The sequence below is a fragment of the Propithecus coquereli genome, unplaced genomic scaffold (genome assembly GCF_000956105.1).
Source record: "Propithecus coquereli isolate 6110/MARCELLA unplaced genomic scaffold, Pcoq_1.0 Scaffold24, whole genome shotgun sequence".
NCBI classification, from domain to species: domain Eukaryota; kingdom Metazoa; phylum Chordata; class Mammalia; order Primates; family Indriidae; genus Propithecus; species Propithecus coquereli.
Genome location: NW_012147952.1, coordinates 6,538,555 through 6,561,133, shown reverse-complemented (window position 1 = coordinate 6,561,133; position 22,579 = coordinate 6,538,555). Strand labels below are relative to the sequence as shown.

The 22,579-nt window shown below is 36.0% G+C and overlaps 1 protein-coding gene across 1 annotated transcript in view; it reads right to left on the bottom strand.

Annotated features, from left to right (window-relative positions):
* Window positions 1–22,579, bottom strand: part of MEI4 (meiosis-specific 4 homolog (S. cerevisiae)) — an 83,147-nt gene that overhangs the window by 41,342 nt on the left and 19,226 nt on the right. Inside the window, exon 2 of the mRNA XM_012646045.1 lies at window positions 6,653–7,188. Coding sequence (XP_012501499.1) covers window positions 6,653–7,188 — 536 coding nt within the window. The remainder of the gene's footprint in view (window positions 1–6,652; window positions 7,189–22,579) is intronic.

Sequence of the window (22,579 nt, the reverse complement as noted above, 5' to 3'; positions counted from 1 at the left end):
AAAAAAAAAAAAAAAAAATTACCTCTTTGTGCTGCTATTATGACCTCAGGATTGTGCTGGGCATAGTGGAGAAAACAGGATATGGTCACTTCCTCGAGGAGAAAAGTAACAATGAGAACATTTATTAAATACTTATAATGATGGCAGATATTATGCTGAGAACTTCATTTGAATAGCCCTACGAAGTGGTTACATTTATTATTTCCATTTTACAGGTATGAAACTTGGTGGTTAGTTAACGTGGTAGTTATCTAGGGTCTCATCTAGGAGCTACAAGTTTTGGATTCTAAATTTAAGCTATTAATCTTTGTGCTAAAAACACTTGTTTACGGGAAATCCTTCTTTTTTAATGTAGGGCATGTATCCCTATAAACTTCCTTATTACTGCTTTTACTGCACCCCACAGGTTTTGGTAAAGTCTGTTTTCATTTTCAATTGTCTTGAGATACGTTGAAATTCCCTTTGATTCCCCTTTGACCCAAAGGTTGTTCAAGAGTGTGTTCAGTTCCACATATTTGTAAATTTTCCCATTTTATTTATTGTTGTTGAATTCTAGTTTCGTTCCATTATGGTCAGAAAAAAATAACTGGAATGATTTTGACCTCCTAAAATTGTTAAAACTTGTTTTGTGACCAAAAAAATATGACTTATCCTGGACAATATTCCATGTTTTTTGAGAAGAATGTGTATTGTTATGTCATTTAGTGGAAATTTCTATGTATGTAAGCTAAAACCACTTGGTCTACACTCTTGTATAAGGCAGCTGTTTCTATACTGATATTTCTGTCTGGATATTCTATCCATTATTGTAAGTGAGGTATTAAAGTCCACTAACAAGAACAAACTAAGCCCAAAATTAGAAGAAGGAAGAAAATAATAAAGATTAGAACAAAAAACAAAGAAACAGAGAACAAAGAAACAATAGAAAAAACTCAACTAACCTAAGAGTTGTTTTTTGGAAAGATTAAAAAAAAATTGACAAACCCTTAGCTAGACTAAGAAAAAGAGAAAGAAGACTCAAATAAATAAAATCTGAAATGAAAGCGGAGACATTACAACAGACACCTCAGACATAAAATGGACCATAAGGGATTATTATAGACATTATATTTCAACAAATTGGATAAACCTAAAAAGTTGGATAAATTCCTATGAATATACAACTTACCAAAACTGAATCAGGAAGAAATATAAAGCCTGAACAGACCAATAACAAATAAGGATATTCAATCCATAATCAAACATCTCCCAACAAAGAACCTGATGGCTTCACAGGTGAATTCTACCAAATGTTCAAATAAGAATTAATACCATTCCTTCTGAAACTCTTCCTAAAAATAGAAGAGAGAACACTTCCTCATTTTATGAGGCCAGGATCACTTTAATACCAAAACCAGGAAAAGATTCTACAAGAAAATAAAACTACAGGATATTATCTCTGATAACCATAGATATAAAAATCATTAATAAAATGCTAGCAAACCAAATTCAACAGCACATTAAAAGGATCATACACCTTGACCAAGTGTCATTTATCCCAGGGATGCCAGGATGGTTCAACATACGCAAATCAATTAATGTGATACAAAGTGATAACCAAATAAAAGAAAAAAAATGATCATCTCAATAGATGCAGAAAAAGCATTTGACAAAATTTGAGACCCATTCATGATTAAAATAATCAACAAAATAGGTACAGATCTTATCTCAGCATAATAAAGGCCATACATGAAAAGCCCACAGCTAACATCATAATCAATGGAAAAGATCTGAAAGCTTTCCTTCTAGATCTGGTACAAGGCGAGGATGTTCCCTCTTGCCACTTCTTTTCAACATAGTCCTGGAAGTCCTAGCCAAAGCAATTAAAAAAGAAAAAGAAATAAAAGGCATCTAAATTGGAATGGAAAAAGTAAAATCATATCTGTTTGCAGATACCATACATATATATGGAGGAAACCCTAAAGACTCAAAAAAAACACTGTTAGACCTAAGAAACAAATTCAGTAATGTTACAGGATACAAAATTAACATTCAAAAATCTATATCTTATTTCTATATACTACAAATTATCCAAAAAGTAAATTAAGAAAACAATTCCATTTATAACAATAACAAAAATAATAAAAAACTTAGGAATAAACTTTACCAAAGAGGTGAAAGACTTGTACACTGAAAATTATAAAACATTGATAAAGGAAATGTTAAAAGACACAATAAATGGAAAGATATTCCATGTTCATAGATAGAAAAAGTTAATACTGTTAAAATGTCTATACTACCCAATGTGACATACAGATTCAATGCAATCTCTATCAAAATCCCAATGGCATTCTTTACACAAATAGAAAAAAAAATCCTACAATTTATATGAAATCACAAAATACCCTAAATAGCCAAAACAATCTTAAGCAAGAAGAACAAAGCTGGGCTGTATAACATTTTGTGATTTCAAAATATATCACAAAGCCACAGTAATCAAAACAGTACGGTACTGGCATAAAAAAAGACATATAGATCAATGGAATAGAATGGAGGGCCCAGAAATAAATTCATATATCTATGGTCAACCTATCTTCCATAAAGGTGCCAGGAATACAAAGTGGAGAAAGGACAGTCTCTTCAATAGATGGTGTTGGGAAAACTGGATATACACATTGGACCTTATCTCACACCACACACAAAAATCAACAGAAAATGAAGTAAAAACTTATATGTAAGACCTGAAAACATAGGACTACCAGAAGGAAACATAGGGAAAAAGCTTCTTGATATTCGTCTGAGCAACAAATTTTTGGATATAACACCAAAAGCACAGTTGACAAAAGCAAAAATAGATAAATGGGATTACATCAAACTAAAAAGTTTCTTCACAGCAAAGGAAACAATTAACAGAGTGAAAAGGGGATGTATGGAAGAAAAAATTTGCAAACCATATATCTGATAAGGGGTTACTATACAAAATGCATAAGGAATTCAAACAACTTAACAGCATGACCTGTATTCCTTCTGGAGGCTCTAGGGAAGAATCCATTTCCTTGGCTTCTCTAGCTTGCATTCCTTGGTTTATGGTCCCTTCCTCTACCTTCATAGCCAGCAGTGCAGCATCTTCAAATTTCTCTCTGATTTGGACACTGACTCTCTTGTTTCCCTATTTCATGTCTAAAGATCTTTTTACCAGAGTAGTCCAGGATAATCTCACCAACCCAAGATCATCTGATTATCAACCTTAATCTCCCCCTTGTCATGTAATATAACATGTTCACAGGTTCCAGGGATTCGGATGTGGAAATCTTTGAAGGGATCATTATTCTGTCTACCATACAAACAAAAGATTTTAATTTAATGTCAACTTGGCAGTCATTTTTTTTTTCAATTTCACAGCTAATATGTCTAAGGGTTATCTTATGGCTTAAAAGGATGAGAAATCAGAGGAAAAAATCTGCGTAACTATTATATTTATTACATGACTAAGACTTAGCAACATATGCTAAATATCTAAAAGCTCAATGTAACTATAGATTTTGATATTTAACTCAATATAATCATTCCCATCTATTAAAAATAAATAAAAATTTTAAAACAAAAATACTCCTGCAAAATCTAAATGTAATCATAACTATTCTGGTATTAAAATTCTATGACAGTATCATCATAGCATTATATGACGATGGGCTGTAAAGAAATAGGTGGCAATATAATGCTAGGATTATCTCTTGTTTATTGCCATGTAAATAAACCCAATTTGAAGTCTGGAAATACAGGAGAGGTCAGAATGTCAGTCAAATAAAGGCATTAGAGGCCTAAAAGTTAAACGTACTCCTAACCCAAGCAAGTACACGTTAGTGGTGAAGGTGTCATATGTAGGCCTGCAAGTAAGGTGAGCTCAATCCCACATTAAGTCAATATTGTGTCCCAGGCCTCCCAGAGCAGGCCTACTGCAGACTCCTTTAAGCCATCTGGTTTCAAGACACATATCTTCTATATTTTAATAATATGTCACTGTAGAGTAAATCTTCCAGTCTCACACTACTGGTTAACTTAAAAATATTTAAACAAAGGATTGAGATAACAATTCCTAAATTATTTCTTAATAAATATAATGTAAAATTACTAAAATAGTGCAAATAAATAGGATTTATCCAAATCTTAGAAAGCACAAATAATATACTTTCTGTTAAACTTATCAATAATTTCAACCAAGCTAATATTAGGGAATTTTTCAAAACAATTCACAGGATATCTCATTTCAAATGTATACCCCTTCAATATGTTATGCTCTGACAACTGATATTCACAATGATGACCTCAAGATTTTGAAAGATATCAAGTTCTTAATGATCATTAAAGAAATACTAAGTACAATCAGAAGAAATTTTCAACTGAACCTATTGAGAACTTGTTTTTGAAGATTGTATTGTATTTAAAACCTGGCTATACATGAATTATACATCCATGAAGTCCTTTTGTCAGAATATCAAAATATTCATCCCACGCCTTCTCCTTCCACATTTCTCTAACATAAGTTCACTTTAATGAAATTAATAGCAGGGCTCAAGCTTTTAAGCATTAAAATCTAATTAAACCCTTCCAATCTGTGTAAAAAAGTTTTTTGGAAGAAGTAAATTTTTTCTTAATTATAGTTTAGTACAAATAAAAAATTCAATAATCGAAGTTATCCAGTATTTTGTGTTAGACTATATTCTTCCTTGAGACTTTACTTTGCTCAATGAAAGCTTAAAAAGACAGGAAAGCATTTTATTTATAAAGAGCAATCATTAGTGTATTTTTCAAATAACAAATAAAGTTCCATGAACATATCTGGATGATGATGATGATGGTGGTAAAAATGATAAGGATGATGGGGACAATAATGTCAAAAATTTGATTTAGTCTAAGATGCCTTTGCTCAGGAGGAAAAAAAAAAATCCCAGAAAGAATGCCATTGAAATTTATTTGTGAATCACCATCCTAATTGTAAATGTAGTAAACAATTTTATGATCCACTGTCTCTGAATGCAGTGATTAGCTCTCTAAAAAAGCCATTCACTCACTCCTTCTACTGCTGACCAACTATTCAGCAATAGCTGGCACAATGGCAAATCACAGGAAAAATACACACTTCAGAAACATCTATACTACCACAAGTTTCTTCTATATACTTTCCTACATCCATACAATTCCTAAGGCTAGTTTTGTATAGTAATAAGTCATATCAACCTCCAATACTAAAGTAGGGAAAGACTATACTGAGAAATATCTGCATCATCTGGTAACTCTGATAAGGAATATAAATGCCATTATCTGCAAGGTTCCAAGTCACATAAAGCCCATTTAAAGTGGTTTTAAAAGAAGAAAGCAAAAATATATAAACAAAATGATTAAAGAATATTAAGTATTGAGATATATTGATGGTTAAAAACAGATCTTCTATCACAGATACAACTATAGAAATTCTGATATTTAATTTCTGATTTGCCATGTCCAAAAGATTTCAATTTTCCAGGCAGAAAATTCAATATCTTTCACAAATGCCAAAAGCTTAATCATAGGTTTTCTAAAATATTGATCAAATCACACCTTAATAGAAAAGGAAAGAACAGATAAATATGCAACAAATTCGTTCATCTACAAATTTTATCAGTTTTGAAAATTTAGATAAAGCCTCCAATGTACAAAAACAATAAATGTGACATCATAGCACTGAGGAGAAACATTTAACAATGATGTATCCAAAGAAACAAAGTCCAACTACTTTTTTCGTACAGTGAAATATAGTGAATAAGTTAGATAGACCTTTCAGTCTCCTCTGTGATATTTTTAGTGGTCAATTAAAAAGGATTAGAGTGTCAAGGCATTTGGAGTTTTCCAAACAAAGGATCAGACAGTAAAGAAGACAGAAGGTAATATGAAAAAGAAACCGTCTACCATGTGTCAAGAGCTAAACAACAAAACAATTTCAGGTTACCTCAATGTCACTTTTTAAAAAAGAATTCCTGAGTCAACCTTTCTATTTCATGTTAAATAAATAAGGGGAAAATATTATAAAACTTTACAGTATATGTTCCTTAGCTACTTTATTCAATTAACTCACATCTGTAAAGGGAAATGTGGGAAATGGGAAATTTGCCACTTACAAAAGAAAGTCCAAAAGAAAAGAAAAATACTTTTGACCTCAAGGCATTTGCTAGTCAATGCCAGAAAAAGAACAAATTGAATACAGTACAGGCAATCCATCATGAGGAATTTAACACTTGCATAAGTTATAGTTTATAACACCTTAAATGTTAGTGGTTTTCTGCAAAGCATTGAGACTTTTTGAGCAGTAGGAAGTAAACATAGGTATGGGAAAACATAAGAGAAGAACCCAAGAATACTTATTTCAAAAGAAAAAAGAAAAAAACAGGGAAAGTAATTCAAAGCACAGAAGCCCAGGCTTGAAGCAGAGACATCTATGGAAAGAACTATGCTGTAGCAATCAGCGGCCAGAGGTCTAGACATAACAACAGATAAGAGCTGCAGATAGCTGCAAAAGAAAAACCAACTAATGACTCTTTGAGCCACAAGGCTAAGGGACCACAAAAGACATTATCCAAAGTGAACTGTTCACTAAAATCAATAACATATTATTTCATGAACAGGAGGGATTACTTACCCGATTTATATTGTTGTTCCCTAAAATAACCTGTAGCAGAGTTTTCTCAAATTCTTCCAACTTCTTGGAACACTTTTTAAGAATATGATTAGATAAGTTATAATCACTGATCAGTCTAGCTAAAGTATCAACAGCTTCTGTCCAAAAGCTTGAAAAAGGAAGTTTAGGATTACGGTAAAAAGTGATCAGGCCATCCAGCAACTGAAAAACAGAATCAGAGACTATGGAAGAGTCTTTTTCAAAATAGGTTAAGTCTGTTCTCAAACTACCTGATTCTGTCAAGTTCTTCAGTTTAAGTAGATGTTGCAAAAATTGCATGTGAGAAGATAAAGGATTTTCCAGGGTCGAACAGGTTGTTTTCATAAGAGGCAACGGTGGAAAGGGTATGGGGGTACCGCTCTCCACAAAATGCTGGGGCAGCTCTAAAGACTCAGTTCTCTGCTCATTTGATAAAACACACCCAGAATCTTCCATCGGAGTTAATGTATTTTCAAGACTTCCAGGTTCCTGAGCCTGCAACTGGGAAGACAGGTTTCCTGAAATATAAAGGAATACAAGGGTTATCTTCCTATAGCTAAAATTTCTTCATATAAAAACTAGACATTGATTTTTCTAATTTAAAATACTAAGTGAAGCATATAAATACATATTAAACATTTAACAAGCGGTAGTACGTAGTAAAGGAAAAACTGTGAAAGAAATTGCTTAGGCCGACTGTCAAAAAAGATCTTTATCTTCATAGGCAGAAAGCAAAGGTGATTCGCCCATGTATTTTCAGCTCACTATCTCTCATCTCTCTTTAACAAAGAATATATATTGGTCATTCTTACAACTACTATTTAAAGTCAGCAACTTTTCACAGAATTTGATAGATTTTATGTTTGGCCATATCTTCATGCTCGTATTTGATTTCTGAAGACCTACATACACTTCAATAAAAGTTAAATGGACATACTCCCTCTTTTTTGATTTACTGGTACATTTTTAAAATAATAAATCTGCCATAAAATGCATTATAGCTGGAGACTTGCACTTGTGTAGATGAATTTATTACATTCAACATATTTAATTTTATGCCTTCTAATTCTAAGATGCAGAAAAAATAAATGAACATGATTTTATTCTATGCCAACATTTGGGCCTCCGAATGTATCTGCTATTTGAATTTAAGTATATGAAAAGGAATGGTCAATTTGAAAAGTCACTCTAAACTGATTGTTTTTTTCCTAAAGGGCTCTTTTTTTCTGGATTATCTGGTTTTATTACTAAAGTCACATGTATGTATTAAACATTGAGGCTCTGTAGAGGAGAGAGGATGTACCTCTCTGGTGCTGTTACAGTACATTCTGTATTTGCCATACAGTCTCATTTTCATGCGTATTCTTCCTAGAGCCAAAAAGACTTAGGTGAGAAAAAAAAACAAAAACAAAAACTATGTGTCATTCAACTACATGTCACGCTTGAAAGATATAGAGGGGAAAACCACAGCCCAGAAGGAGGTCACAATCCAGTAAAGATTCCAGTAGGTAACTACAAAGTAATAAGGCATATTCAGAGACGGAGATACGGTTAGGGCACTATGAAAATAGGAGGACCAATGAACAGCCCAGCCTGGTTATATTAGTACATCCTAGAAGAGGTGATGATGGAACTACTTATAAAGTAGGAGTTCAAAGTTAAAGTTAGAAGAATGGAAAAAGGCAAGAATATCCCATACACCTAAGGGGTAAGTGCAAAGGCACAGATGTAACAAGAAAAATAATAGCATTGTGTATGTGGTGACCCACAAGTAATAGTTTGATGCTGCTTTCACAATGAAAGAGATTAAGACAGGGAAATATGTAGAGGCCAGATCATAAAAGATCTTATAAGACATATTAAGAATCTTAGAATTTATCCTGTAGAGTATATAGTATATTTCCTACCTGAATAATGGAAGACACCATGCCATAATAAACACATAGTGGTGGTTGTTTTTTAAATGATTATCAGTAAAACACACAAACCAAATTGAAAAATTCTCATTGAACATTCTAAAACACATACATATATCCATGAAACTAAGTATGAGAAATATTGCTGTCACGAATGGGAGCAGGAGTGAGGTACTAAGAGGTGTAATGCAGGATGGTGAAACAGTCTTATTTTCATTTGACAGATCACTTTGTTGGCTACAGGAAAGGCTGATTTGAGGGTATCATAACGAAACATTGAGACATTAATTAAAAATTACCTCTATTAGTCCTAATATCAGGTGATGAGAGAAATCAACCAAGCAGCTGCAGTGGAATGGAAAGGAAGGGATTAACTGGAAAAATAAATACAAAATATCAAAATATAATCTGGAAGCCAGCTTATTGACTGGATGTGGGCAATGAAGTAAGTAGGAATAAATGCATTTCATGGTTCTGAGTCAGGTGACTGGGTGGATGATGATGCTACCAACCGAAATGGTAAAAAGACAGACAGAACTGGCTTAGGAGAGACTATAAGAAGTTCAGGTTTGGCCATGTGAACTCTGAAGCAGCTGGAGAAAATCTAGGCAGAAATGTTCACCTAGAAATTGGTCACATGAGCCTGAAAGTGGGGAAAAGGAGTCATCCGTGTGGAGGTGGCAGAAAATATGAAAATGACTATGGTAACTCAGGTAAAATATGGACAGTGAGTAAAAAAGGATCAAACAGGGATCATGATGAATATTAATATTTGAAGGCTGGGTAGAGAAAAAACAGTCATTAAGAAGACAGAGAAGGTACAATTATGGAGTTATAAGAAGAATAAAAATGATGTGTCATGAAAGTCAAGGACATGGAGAATTACATGTAGCAAAGAAATCCAATAAAATAAAAGGCTGAAAAAATATCTGTTGGAATTGCCAATTAAAACACTGCCAGTGATCTCATCCGGAGCAGCTTTATCCACAAACAGCTGTGGTCAATTGTTCCGGTTAGCAGAAGACAAAGTGCAATGCACTGAAGAGTGAATGAGAACAGAGTAAGTGAAGAAAGGCAATTCTTCTGAGGACTTGGATCAGGAGACTACAAAATGGAAAGTAACTGCATAAAATGTGGCATGAAAAACTGGGAGAAACTTGAGCAATTATAGACAAAGAAGAACAAACAATGGAGAAGCAGAGGTTAGAGATATGAGATCAGAATGGCAGATGAGACATGGCCCTGGAGAAGGTGGAAGATTGACTCAAGGACCCCAGGGGATGGGTTGGACTCAGTAATGTGGAAGTAAATTTTTTTCCCCTGAGGCTGAAGGAAAACAGATGAAAATGTATAAAGATGTAGAAAACTACCACTGGCATAAAGGAAGTTAAAGGACATTGCAACTGACAGTCATATTTTAAGGTGGAGATGGATAAACTGGCCGAACAGGGCATAAGAATAATGGTGACAGTGACATTTTCTATCTCCTTCAAATATTTACATATTTGTAAATCTATCTATGCCTTTTTTTGCCCTTTAGTAAAACTAGAAGCTGATGAGGTAGAATCAGAGGACTGAGCTTTAGAGTTCATTCATTTAGAGTCCATTCATTTAACAAGTGCCTACCATAACCACTACAAATGTGCAGATATGTCCTTGCGAATTATCACTACAATCTCTATATTCTATGCTTAGGGAGATAATGCAGAAAGTTAAAAAATGTGGTGGTACCCAAAACAATACCTATCAGCAAAGCATTTAATTGCATGCAGCTACTTTTATACTACAACAGCCAGATAGGCTGATAATTTTAAGCAGGTACTTTGTTATGAGTAAGGATAAATATTTAAAATGACTTCTTGTCAAAATATCCATTTCATTCTTCCCCAAAATAAAGAGGGGGAGGAACTATAGTAACTACAGAAAATTATACTTTTCTTTCTTGGAAGTCAAAATGGTTCTCAAAAAAAAAAAAAAAAGGAATAATTTCATTAACCTATTCAAATTTCCATCATCAAAGTAAACTGAATTTCATGGGTGATGATTTCAAGGAAAACTCATAAAATGAATTCTACAAATTAATAAATTGGGAAGAAAAAAGCTGATTTCTGGTTTCTTCTTTTCACTTCTCACTGGCATGCCTTTTGGCAAGCCACAACCACTCCATCTCATCTCCTTCATGCATGACAGGCATAAATTTGAAGGGAGTAGTTCTACCCATGTATGCTATGAGGACAGAAATACACAAAAATGAGCATATTTCTTTCTGGCTGCTTTATTTTTACATACTAAGAAAAATGTGATGAGGGCATATTTTGGAGATGCCATTATGGAAAAACACACAGAGAGGAATCCCCTCTCAGTGACATTAAGAAATGCATCAACCCCACAATGGAGGACCACTTTGGGATCTCACACAATATGGCTTATAATATTAAAGTAAAACTATCAAATTAAATAAAAAGATATATTCATATTTCATTTTACAAAGTAGTTTCATTGAATAATTCAACTGATGTTCACAACAACCCTGGAAGATATGTTATTATGATCCCTGATTTACCAACAAGGAAATGTAGGCTCAACTTGATTAAGAGACCTTAGAAAAGTCACAAGGTGAGCAAGTGACCCCTTGTGCTTCCATACCAGCTTCTGTACATTTCCATTACAGCATTCATCAATTTCTATAGGTTAACTACTTGTTTATGTGCTCTTTAAAGGCAGAGACCCTGTCTCTTGTCATCTTTGTAGTCCTTTCACTGAACAATAGTATCTGTGGAAGACAACTTAGGGGGAGAAATGCTAAGTTCTGCAATTTGCTGCTGGCTATGACAGATGTTCTCTCATCTTTAACATTTATGATGAATTAGGATCAACTCCTTGGCAACTTACATCAAACCGCAACAATTACATAAATAGATAAGATCAGAGAGAGAGAAAAAAATATGGTTATTGCAATAATTATCTAAAATATTTCAGGAAATCAGCTGATGAAAAGCCAATAATATGCTCTTTCATAGCATATACTACTTCTTGTAACTCATAACTAATTTACTTCCTCTCCTATCTGTCCTCAGTGATGAAAACTTTGATAACTACAAACATTTACACTGAAAACCAATGTTCCCATATTGGAAACCACTCACTGCCCAATAAGGTAAATAATAGTGGGCATGTGCAATTCTGATATATATGTCATTATAAAAAGGAAAAGAGAAACAGAAAAAAAAATCCTTAGAGATAATTAAACATTTTCTGTGATACTATTAAGGAGTTACAATCTCTGACAAAAGTCATAAATATTTATTCATAAAGATTTTAAAATATCCATCCCTGAGTCATATATAGCATGGAATAGAAAGTAATATACCCCTGTCCTTCTAAATTAGTCTTCCATAGCTACAACAGATTCTACTCATTTGTTTGTATGATTGTTTTCAACATAGATCTCAAAGCATGGCTAACAAATCAACATACTCAAAGGACAGAAAAGAAAATGAAGCCATGCTACTGCAACTCTCTGCAATTCCTGTTTTCTAGGAGGCACTAAAAGCAAAAGTCCTCTTTTAAATTCTTATTGATCTGAAGGGCTTGAGGCTGCAATGTCTCTCCAACTTATTGGACATGACCTATTTGTCATTAGATTTAATAGAGGTAAAATACACACACACACACACACACACACACACATCCTGATCAAGCACAGTCTGATACTTACCAAGTGTTCAATAAATATTATTTATTATCATTAATTATTGATACCACAAATCTAAATTATGCTAAAGTGTGAAATCATTATACAAAAGCATGTGAAATAAAATGTTAAAAATTACAAAAAACAAAACTTACAATTCTATCTTCAATAGTCTATGTCCCTCTCACACATTGGAGCCCACAGACTTTCTATTCCGTTTTGCAGAGCCCTTGACCGTTCCATTTTCTTTCAGTTTGTAAGGTCCATCTTGAACCCATTAACCATTTCAGAATGGATCTCAAGTATAGTCAACAAAATAGAGCTGGGATCCTCCTATCACACATCCTGCCCTGGAAATGGCCACCCCAGAATCAATAGTAAATCTGTTTATTTTCAGCTTCCCTCAAAAATATTCACATCCATATCAAGTCTGGATGCCTTTTCTTATTTATTCTGAAGTTTCTACCTTACCTATAAAACTAAACCTGCAGAACCAACTGTCTAAAGGGTATCGTTTACTGTACTCCCTGCGAGCACATACTCTATATGTATAAAACTGAACGACTCATCTTCCTGCATCACACATGCAAACACACAATTTACCTTGTTCTACTAATCATCTGTCTCAACTAATATCATGACTATCCCTCCTGTGACTAGGCCCAGGGTGAGGGATCATCCTTGGCTCCTTTCTCTCTTCTATCCTCCACAGTGAAACACCATGTTATGCTGATTCTACCTTCTACACATGCATTAGTCAAGGTTTTTCAGAGAAACAGAATGATATACATATAAATGTATCATTTATGATTAATATGTCATAATTATATAAAATACATATATAAATAGGGAGAGGGAGAGGGAAATATTTATTAAAAGAAATTGACTCAAACAATTGTCTCAAGTAATTATGGAGGCTGAGAAGTCCCAAGATCTGTAGTCAGCAAGCTGGAGTCCGGGAAAGTCTAAGTTTCAGTCTTAAAACCAGCAGGCTTGAGACCCAAGAAGAGCTGATATTTCAGTTTGAGTGTTAAAGCAGAAAAAAAAAAAAAAATGTCCTAGCTAAAGGCATTCAGGCAAGAGGAATTCCCCCTTACATGAGGAAGGGTTTAGCTTTTTTGTTCTGCTCAAGCCTTCAACTGATTAGATGATGCCAACCCACATTAAGGAGGACAATCTGCTTTCCTCAGTCTACGGATTCAAATAATATCATACAAAAATATAGTCACAGATGCACAAAATGACGTTTGACCAAATATCTGGGCAACCCATAGCCCTGTCAAGTTGACACATAAAATGAGTCACCACAACACATGCAACTCAATCTGTCCTTCCCTCGTTCCTTCTACCACTTTAGTCTGCACCATTATCATCTCTTGAACTGATTAACTCAATACCCTCACCTAGATGACCTATCTGCCTCTGGTTCTGTCCTCCTCTAGGTCACATTCTGGACTAGCCTAAGAGTCACCTTGCTTGAATAATAGTTTGATCACAACAATTCTGTCCTTAAAATCTTCCAGAGGCTTCTCTCATCTTACAGGATAGAGTCCCTCAAGGCCTCCAACTTTGTCCCACAAAGCCTTTCACTGTGCCCCCTACCTACTTCTCCAGCCTTACCTCTACCCTCACCCTTATTTACATACAAACAGTATTAAACTCTTTACAGTTCACCAAAACATGCTACATAATTCACACAACTGTGCATTTGCAAAAGTTGTTGCCGCCTGGTGTGTTCTCATACTATAACCCAGGGATGTACTAGTTCTTCAAACCCTGCTTCAAATTCTCTGTGAAAACTAACCTGCTCTCCCAAGGCTGAGAAAATCACTCCCTGTTTGGCTATCTTGTACCTTACACGTACTTCTACTGCTATACTCATTAACTTGTTTTGAATGTATTAGTGACTCCCTATTGGAAAAGAAAAAGGAGAGATTCTTGAGGGCAGACACAGAGTTTACATTGTGGGTATTTCTGTTGCTTGATGCTTGCCCTTCCATATAGTTGGTGGTCTGAATATTTGTTGAAATTAAATATACACACGCACATACACACACACACAAATAAAATATATATAGTCAAAACAAAAGGTGAAATAAAATAGCATTTCTTCAAATGTACAGACATATCATCACAGGCATATATAATTTGTCACTACCAACTATGATTTCCTGACATTAATAATAATCATCCACATGTACTGATATATTAAACAATTTAAAAGTAATGTTTACGCCACCTGGTGTTCAAACAGGAAATGCTATTTTTAAATAATTAATCTGACATGACAGTGTTTCACTTTAAAGCAACTGACTTCTCTGCCTCTAGGAGGATATGATTTAGCATATTGCAAAATATATTTGAGAAATGCTGACAAAGAAAAGGCTTCAATTGCATTTAATCCTATTCTAGCAATCTGCATCACTATTCTAACTTTGAATATACCAAAGGAGACAATATCGAATGTATGAAATTATAAGCTAATGGAATGATGTGTCTCAGCTGAATTCTCTTCACCACATGAGCTTAACAAAATAGCGTATTTTGGGGTAAGCCCAGTTCTAGACTATTCAACAGTATGACTCCTCTTGCCTTCAGGTGCTCAAACTCTGGACTTTATTGGTTGTTGCTTTCACTCCCAAGCCATCCTCTAGCTCCCCAATGCAAACCTTCCTCACTTGTGCTTTGGTTTTCTCCCCGTTACAGCTTCCTAGATCTCCTCAATTTTCCCACAGCCTCAAATAATTCCGTTAGGCAGATGACTCCCCAATCTGTATCTCCAATCCCAAACCCCTTCTCAAGCTCAAGTCTCTACGTTTCTTTGCTTGTCTCTATCTCAACATGACTTGACCTCTGAAACCACCTGAAACCTCATTTGTCCGAAACAAATCATCATCTTCACTTATACTTGATACAATTTCCTGACCAAAATGCTACTACTCTCTAGTCTCCAAGGTTTGAAACCTGATAGTCAACTATGACTCTTTCCTTGAACCCCATATATATTCTACTGACAATCATATTGATCCCGCCTCACCCTTCTATTCCTTGGAATCACTAAGTGTGTTCCCATTTTAGGACCTTTGCATTAAACCTTCCCTCTGCATGGGATGCTCTCTCCACCCCCACCTCAAATGTTCTCAAGGCTGCTTCTTCCTTCTCATTCAAGTGTCTCTTTAAGTGCCACTTCTTCAGAGAGGTCTTCCTGACCACCTAGTCTAAAGAATCCACCAGATGAATCTCTATCATATCATCCTGTCTTAATTCTCTATCACAGGGAAGAAAAAATGTCAGACCAGCAACAGCCTGCCAGCACACTGCTCCAAAGGAAAGAAGTGAAAAATTGCAGACAGCTGCCTACGTACAGATAGCTCTTCTCTGAAAAACACTGTGAAATCACAGAGAGGCAATGAGGGACACTTAGTGTAGGGAAAAAAATGTGATGGAGCTATATATTTAACAAAATCAAAGTACACGCGAGGAAGGATAGAAGGATAGAGTGCTGGGGCACTGTGTTCACCCTGCTGGCACTTTGCTAGTTGTGAGATGGCTCCCTCCACTGCTAGAGACCTCTACATCCTGGTTGGACTGGGGACCTGCCCTGAGTCTGTATGGAGTCACTGCACCAGCCAACAGGCGCAGTGGGGATCTGACAGCAGCTAAAGCCATCCTGAGCTCTGGTGCACAGCACCAAGTCAGCACTGTGGAGGAAGTGGACTAATTGGAGGCTTCCCTGAGCTGTATCCTGTGACTGGAAGCCAAGCGCCCCTCCCCTACGGTGCAAAGGGATCTGAGCATGGGAACTGACTGGGGCACAGTAGGCTCCGATCTGGGACGCTTTGGGTGGCTGCTTCAGCAGGTCCTGGGTTGGGTGGGGAGAACTCTGTGGTCCCTAGGCTGTTAGAACCGACCTCCATCCATGCGCTGCCTAAGCCCATGGAATAGCCTGCAACTTGCTTGGCATGACAGCGCCCTCAGGCCCCAACTGCTTCCTGCCTGCCTGGCCCAGACCCTGCCTTCCAGGTCAGATCAGAGCCCTGCTAAGAAGCCCTGTCCTAGCCTCCTCCCCAGTCCCGGCTCTAAGGCTCTCACGCCAAAGCTGGAGGCTCTGCTTCTGTGCCTCCAGAGCTCCCATCTGGCCTAGGATACCACCCACAAGACTCCAGCACTGCACCTGGACCCCAAGACCACACTCCAGAGCCTCCACCACTGCCGCAGAGTTGGAGGAACTGCTCCAAAGTTCAATGCCCCACCAAGGACCCCCAGCCTCGAGCCACCAGTACACCACAACTTGGTTCTAGCAAACGCCTACAGCCCAGGAACCCAGGACAACTGCCTAGATAGCCTCACCCAGCTGCTACTGTCACCTCTGTGTAGAGCAATACCAACAACACCAGCCTTGGTGAAGAGGGTCTCGCCCAGCTCCCAACTCAAATATCCCACAACTATCTGGTGGACAACCCAACATCCATCACAAATAGCATTCAGCACAGGCTTGAGCAGAGGCAATCACAGGCAAACAGAACACATCAAAACAGCTGCATTACAGGCTTCTAGTACACACACCCCTCCTCTGCCGCGTTAATCTCCCAGAAGGGGGGAAAAGCACCATCTAGGGAGCTCCTCCTCTTCTAATCAAGCAGGAGGGTTCCCAACTAGGAACAGGTGCCCTGCAAATCTATTAGCCTTGAGTTGAGAAAAGAGGTTTCAGATGAGAAGAAGCAAAAGAACCCTGGCAACATAAAAATCAAAACAGATCAACATGCCCATGAGATCAAAATGGAGCTACAGCAGTAAACTACAACTACAAGGAAATTGTTGAAATGACAAAATTGGAATTCAGAATACGGATGGCAAATAAGATTAATGGAATTCAGAGAAAATTTAAAACCAACAAAAAGTAGCCAAAAAAGATTTCAGGAAATTAATGAAAAAGTCACCAAAGAACTAGACAACATAAGGAAGGATATAATAGAATGTAAACAAATGAAAGAGTCATTTAGGGAATTTCGAAACACAGCAGAAAGTTTCAGCAACAGATTAAAACAAGGAGAAAAAAGGATTTCAGAGCTTAAAGACAAGGCTCTCGCACTAACCCAGTCATTTAAAGATGCACAAGAGAAAAAAAAAGGCAGAACAATCACTTCGAGAGGTACAGGACTACGCGAAGTGAACTAACATACAAATTATAGGTACGCCTGAGGGAGATGAAGAACGAGCTAAAAGCATGGAAAATCTATTTGAGGGAATTATTAAAGAAAACTTCCCTGGTATTGCCAGAGATTCAGACATCCACACACAAAATGGTCATTGAATATCAGGAAGATTCATAGTAAACATGACATCTCCAAGACACACAGTAATGAACCTGGCCAAAGTCAAAATGAAAGAGAAAATTCTACAAGCAGCTACATGTAAGCGACTAGTGACCTGTGAGGGAAAACCCATCAGGCTAACAGCAGACTTCTCAATGGAAACCTTACAAGCCAAAAGGAAGTCAGGTCCCATCTTCAATCTTCTTAAACAGAACAACTGCCAGCCCAGAATTTTATATCCTGAAAAATTAAGTTTTGCAATTGATGGAGAAATAAAATATTTTCCAGAGAAACAAACACTGAGGGAATTTGTCATGACCAGACCTGCCCTGTAGGAAATACTCAGAACTGCATTATACAAGAATCAGCACAATAGATACCCACCAGTGTAAAAATCACCCAAAATCGCTAAAGCTCACAACTCCTATCAAACAATAGCACAGGAAGAAAAACAAAGCAACAAGGTACTACCCAATAGGATAAAGAGAACTGCAATCACACATGACAATTTCATCTCTTAACGTTAATGGCTTGAATGCATCACTCAAAAGACATAGGCTGGCTGAATGGGTGAAAAAATACAAAGTATCTGCTGCCTCCAGGAGACATACCTAAACAACAAGGATGCAAACATGTTCAAAATGAAAGAATGGAAAAAAATATTCCACGCAAATGGAAACCAAAAGAGAGCAGGTGTAGCCATTCTCATATCAGATAAAACTGACTTTAAATCAAAAATGGTAAAGAAAGACAAAGATGGTCATGATATAATGGTAAAGGGAGAAATTCAACAAGACATAACAATCCTAAATACATATGTGCCTAACACAGGAGCTTCAGATACATAAAACAAATTCTACTTGAGTTAAGCAAGGAAATAAATAATATCATCATAACTGCAGGAGACTTCAACACCCTATTATCAAAGCTAGACAGATCATCAAAGCAGAAAATAAATAAACACTGGACTTAAATGGGACCCTAGAAAAAATGGACAACAAATATACACAGACCATTCTACCCCAAAACTACTGAATATACATTCTTCTCATCAGCACATAGGACATTCTCTAAGACTGATCATATCTTAGGCCACAAAACATGTCTCAACAGATTTTAAAACAATGAAATCATACCATGTATCTTTTCAGAGAATAGTGGATTAAAACTGGAAAATAATTCTAAGAGTAACACTAAATTTTAAACAAAGTCATGGAAATTAAACAACCTGCTACTGAATAATTATTGGGTCAATAATGAAATTAAGACAGAAATCAAAAGATTCCTTGAACTGAACAAAGGAGACATAAGCTATCAAAATCTATGGGACTCAGCAAAAGCCTACCTGAGGGGAAAATTCGTACCCATGAATGCCCACATCCAAAAGTCAGAAAGATCAAAAATTAACAACCTAATATCACATCTCAAGGAACTCGAAAAGAAAGAGCAAACCAAATCCAAAGCCAGCAGAAGAAAATAAATAACAAAAGTCAGGGCAGAACTAAATGAAATGGAAAACAAAAAAAAAATATATAAAAAGTCAGTGAAATAGTAAGTTCGTTCTTTGGAAAGATAAACAAGATTGATAGATCTCTTGCTAGATTAACCAAGAATAGAAGAGAAAGGACCCAAATAATCTCAATCAGAAATGAAAAAGGAGCTATTACAACTGATAGCACAGAACTACAAAACATCATCCGTGAATATTATGAAAATCTCTACCCACATACACTAGAAAATATAGAAGAAATGGACAAATTCCCGGAAACACACAACCTTCCAAGACTCAGTTAGGAAGAAATAGAATTCCTGAACACACCAATAATGAGCAGTGATACTGAAGCACTTATACAAAGTTTTCCAACAAAAAAAAAGCCCAGGACCAGATGGGTTCAGAGCCGAATTTTATAAGACCTACAAAGAAAAACTGGTACCCATACTGCAGAAATTATTCCATAACATTCAGAAGGAAAGAATCCTCCCCAACTCATTCTACAAAGCCAATATTACCTTGATATCAAAGCCAGGAAAGGACACAACAATAAAAGAAAACTACAGACCAATATCTCTTATAAATATAGATGCAAAAATAATTAATACTAGCAAACCAAATTCAACAACGCATCAAAAAAATAATCCACCATAACCAAGTGTGCTTCACCCCAGGGATGCAAGGAGGGTTCAACAAATGTAAATCAATAAATATGATTCATCACATAAACAGAAGCAAAAATAAAGGCCATACGATCATCTCAATAGATGCATAAAAAACATTTGACAAAAGCCAGCACCCTTTCATCATAAAAACCCTCAATAACCTAGGCACAGAAGGAACATATCTAAAAATTATAAAAGCCTTATATGAAAAACTCACAGACATCATATTGAATGGGAAAAGTTGAAAGCATTACCGCTAAGAACTAGAATAAAACAAGGGTGCCCACCCTCACCACTTCTATTCATCATAGTGCTGGAAGTCCTAGTTAGAGCAGTCAGGCAAGAGAAGAGATAAAGGGTATCCAAATAGGGAAAGAGGAGGTACAACTATCACTTTTTGGTGATGATATGATCTTGCATCTAGAAAACCCCGAAGACTCCACTTAGAGACTCCTGGAATTGAAAAATAAGTTCAGCATAAACTCAGGATATAAAATCAATATACACAAATCAGTAGCCTTTCCATATACCAATAACAGTTAAGCTGTAATTCAAATCAAAGACTAAATACCATTCATAATAACTACAAGGAAATAAAGATATCTAGGAACATACTTAACAAAGGAGGTGAAAGATTTCTATAAGTAGAATACAAAACACTGAGGAACGAAACTATGGATGACACAAACAAATGGAGAAACATATCATGCTCATGGATCAGTAGAATCAACATTGTTAAAATGTCCACAATACCCAACGTCATTTACAGATTGAATGTAATCCACTTCAAAATACCAATGGCATATTTCACAGGTCTAGAAAAAATAATTCTATGCTTTGTTTGTAACCAGAAAAGAGCCTGCATAGCCAAAGCTATTCAAAGCAAAAAGAACAAAGCTGACATCACATTACCAGATGTCAAACTATACTACAAGGATACAGTAACCAAAATAGCATGGTGTTGGTACAAAAATGGAGACACGGTCCAATGGAACAGAATAGAAAATTCAGATATAAAACTATCTACCTACAGCCAACTATCTTTGACAAAGCAGACAACAATGCACACTGGGGGAGAGAGGCCCTATTCAATAAACGGCGCTGGGAAAATTGGATAGCCTCATGCTGAAGAATGAAACAGGGCCCCTATCTCTCACCACTCACAAAATTAATTCAAGATGGATTAAAATTGTAAATGCATGAATCCACAGAATGCTAGAAAAAAGTGTACGAAAAACTCTTCTAGACATTGGTCTAGGCAAAGAATTTATGACTAAGACCTCAATGGTAATTTCAGTAGCAACAAAAAATAAATAAATGGGATTTGTTTAAACTAAAAAGCTCTTGCACACCTAAGGAAATAATCAACAAAGCAAATAGATGACCTATAAAATGGGAGAAAACATTCACAATCTATACATCTGATAAAGGGCTAATAACTAGAATCTACGAATCTGCCATTTAATCCAGCAATCCCACTTCTGGGTATCCACCCAAAGGAAAAGAAGTAATTTTTATAAAAAAAGACATCTGTATTGCAATTTTTATTGCAGCACAATTCACAGTAGCAAAGATGTGTAATCAACCCAAGTGCCCATCAATTCATGAGTGGATTAATAAAATGTGGTATATGTATACCATGGAGTACTACTCAGCCATAAAAAGGATTGATTTATTGCTTTTTGCACCATTTTGGAGGAACTTGGGGCCCTTTACCCTAAGTGAAGTATCTCAAGAATGGAAAATCAAACACCACATGTTTTCTCTAATAAATTGCAATTAACTGATAGGCACACCAGTACACAGAGGAGAGTAAAAGTCATTAGAAGTCAAGCAGGAGGGAGGGGGGAGCAGGGGAAGGGCAAAACCCCACCTAATGGGTACGATGAACACTATTCAGGTGATGAGCACATTTATAGCCCTGACTCAAACCATGTTTCAAAAATATCTGTACCTCCTTAACATTTTGAAATAAAAATAAATAAATAAAAACAACAACATAAAACACAAAAACAAAAGAAAAAAAATTTTCTATCACCATCACTGTCTGATCATTTTCTAGTGGTATACTCTGTCCTGGCCCTCAAGAATGTATGCTCCTTGAGAGACCTGAATGTTCTGATATACTGTCATATTTCAGAGCTTGAAATGTTGAGTGAGAGTTCAATAAATATTTACTCCACAAATAAAAACCTTTTTTTAAAATATCATCGCCTTTTCTATTTGCAGACCAATGCAATTATAAGACCTGAGCTATGGCAGTGATATTCCTGTCTTCAATGTCCTCCTCCTCCCAAACAATTCTAAACACTGATGCCAAATTACTCTGCCTAAATAACCTTATTCCTCAGCTAACTAAAGGAATAACTTATGTGAAATGTACTGCCTGGCATATGCATAGCACACACCCAATAAATGTTAAGTTTCCCTTCTATTTTCCTGCCAGAATATCTCCAAAAGTCCCTCTCTGCCTACAGAATAAAGCAAGTTTTCTGCTGTCACACCTCCTCTTAATAGTCTCCAATCTAATTTTTCATCTTATTTTCTAGAACACCCCTTCATGCTCTGTATTCCACAGTCAAATTAAACCATTTGCCAATAGATTCCTGTATTCATACTTTACACTCTTCCCTCTTGCCTGAAATATCTTCGCTCTCTAAATCCTACCCATCCTTCGCGGTAAGCAACTTCCTCCAAAAAGACTTTTAAAAGTCCTGTTCTCTAAGACAAAATAATCACTCTCCCTTTCTCCTCTGAATGCTATTATCTTTCTCTGGACTACAGTCTCATTGGGTATAATTAATGATATAATCTTACTCACAACAGA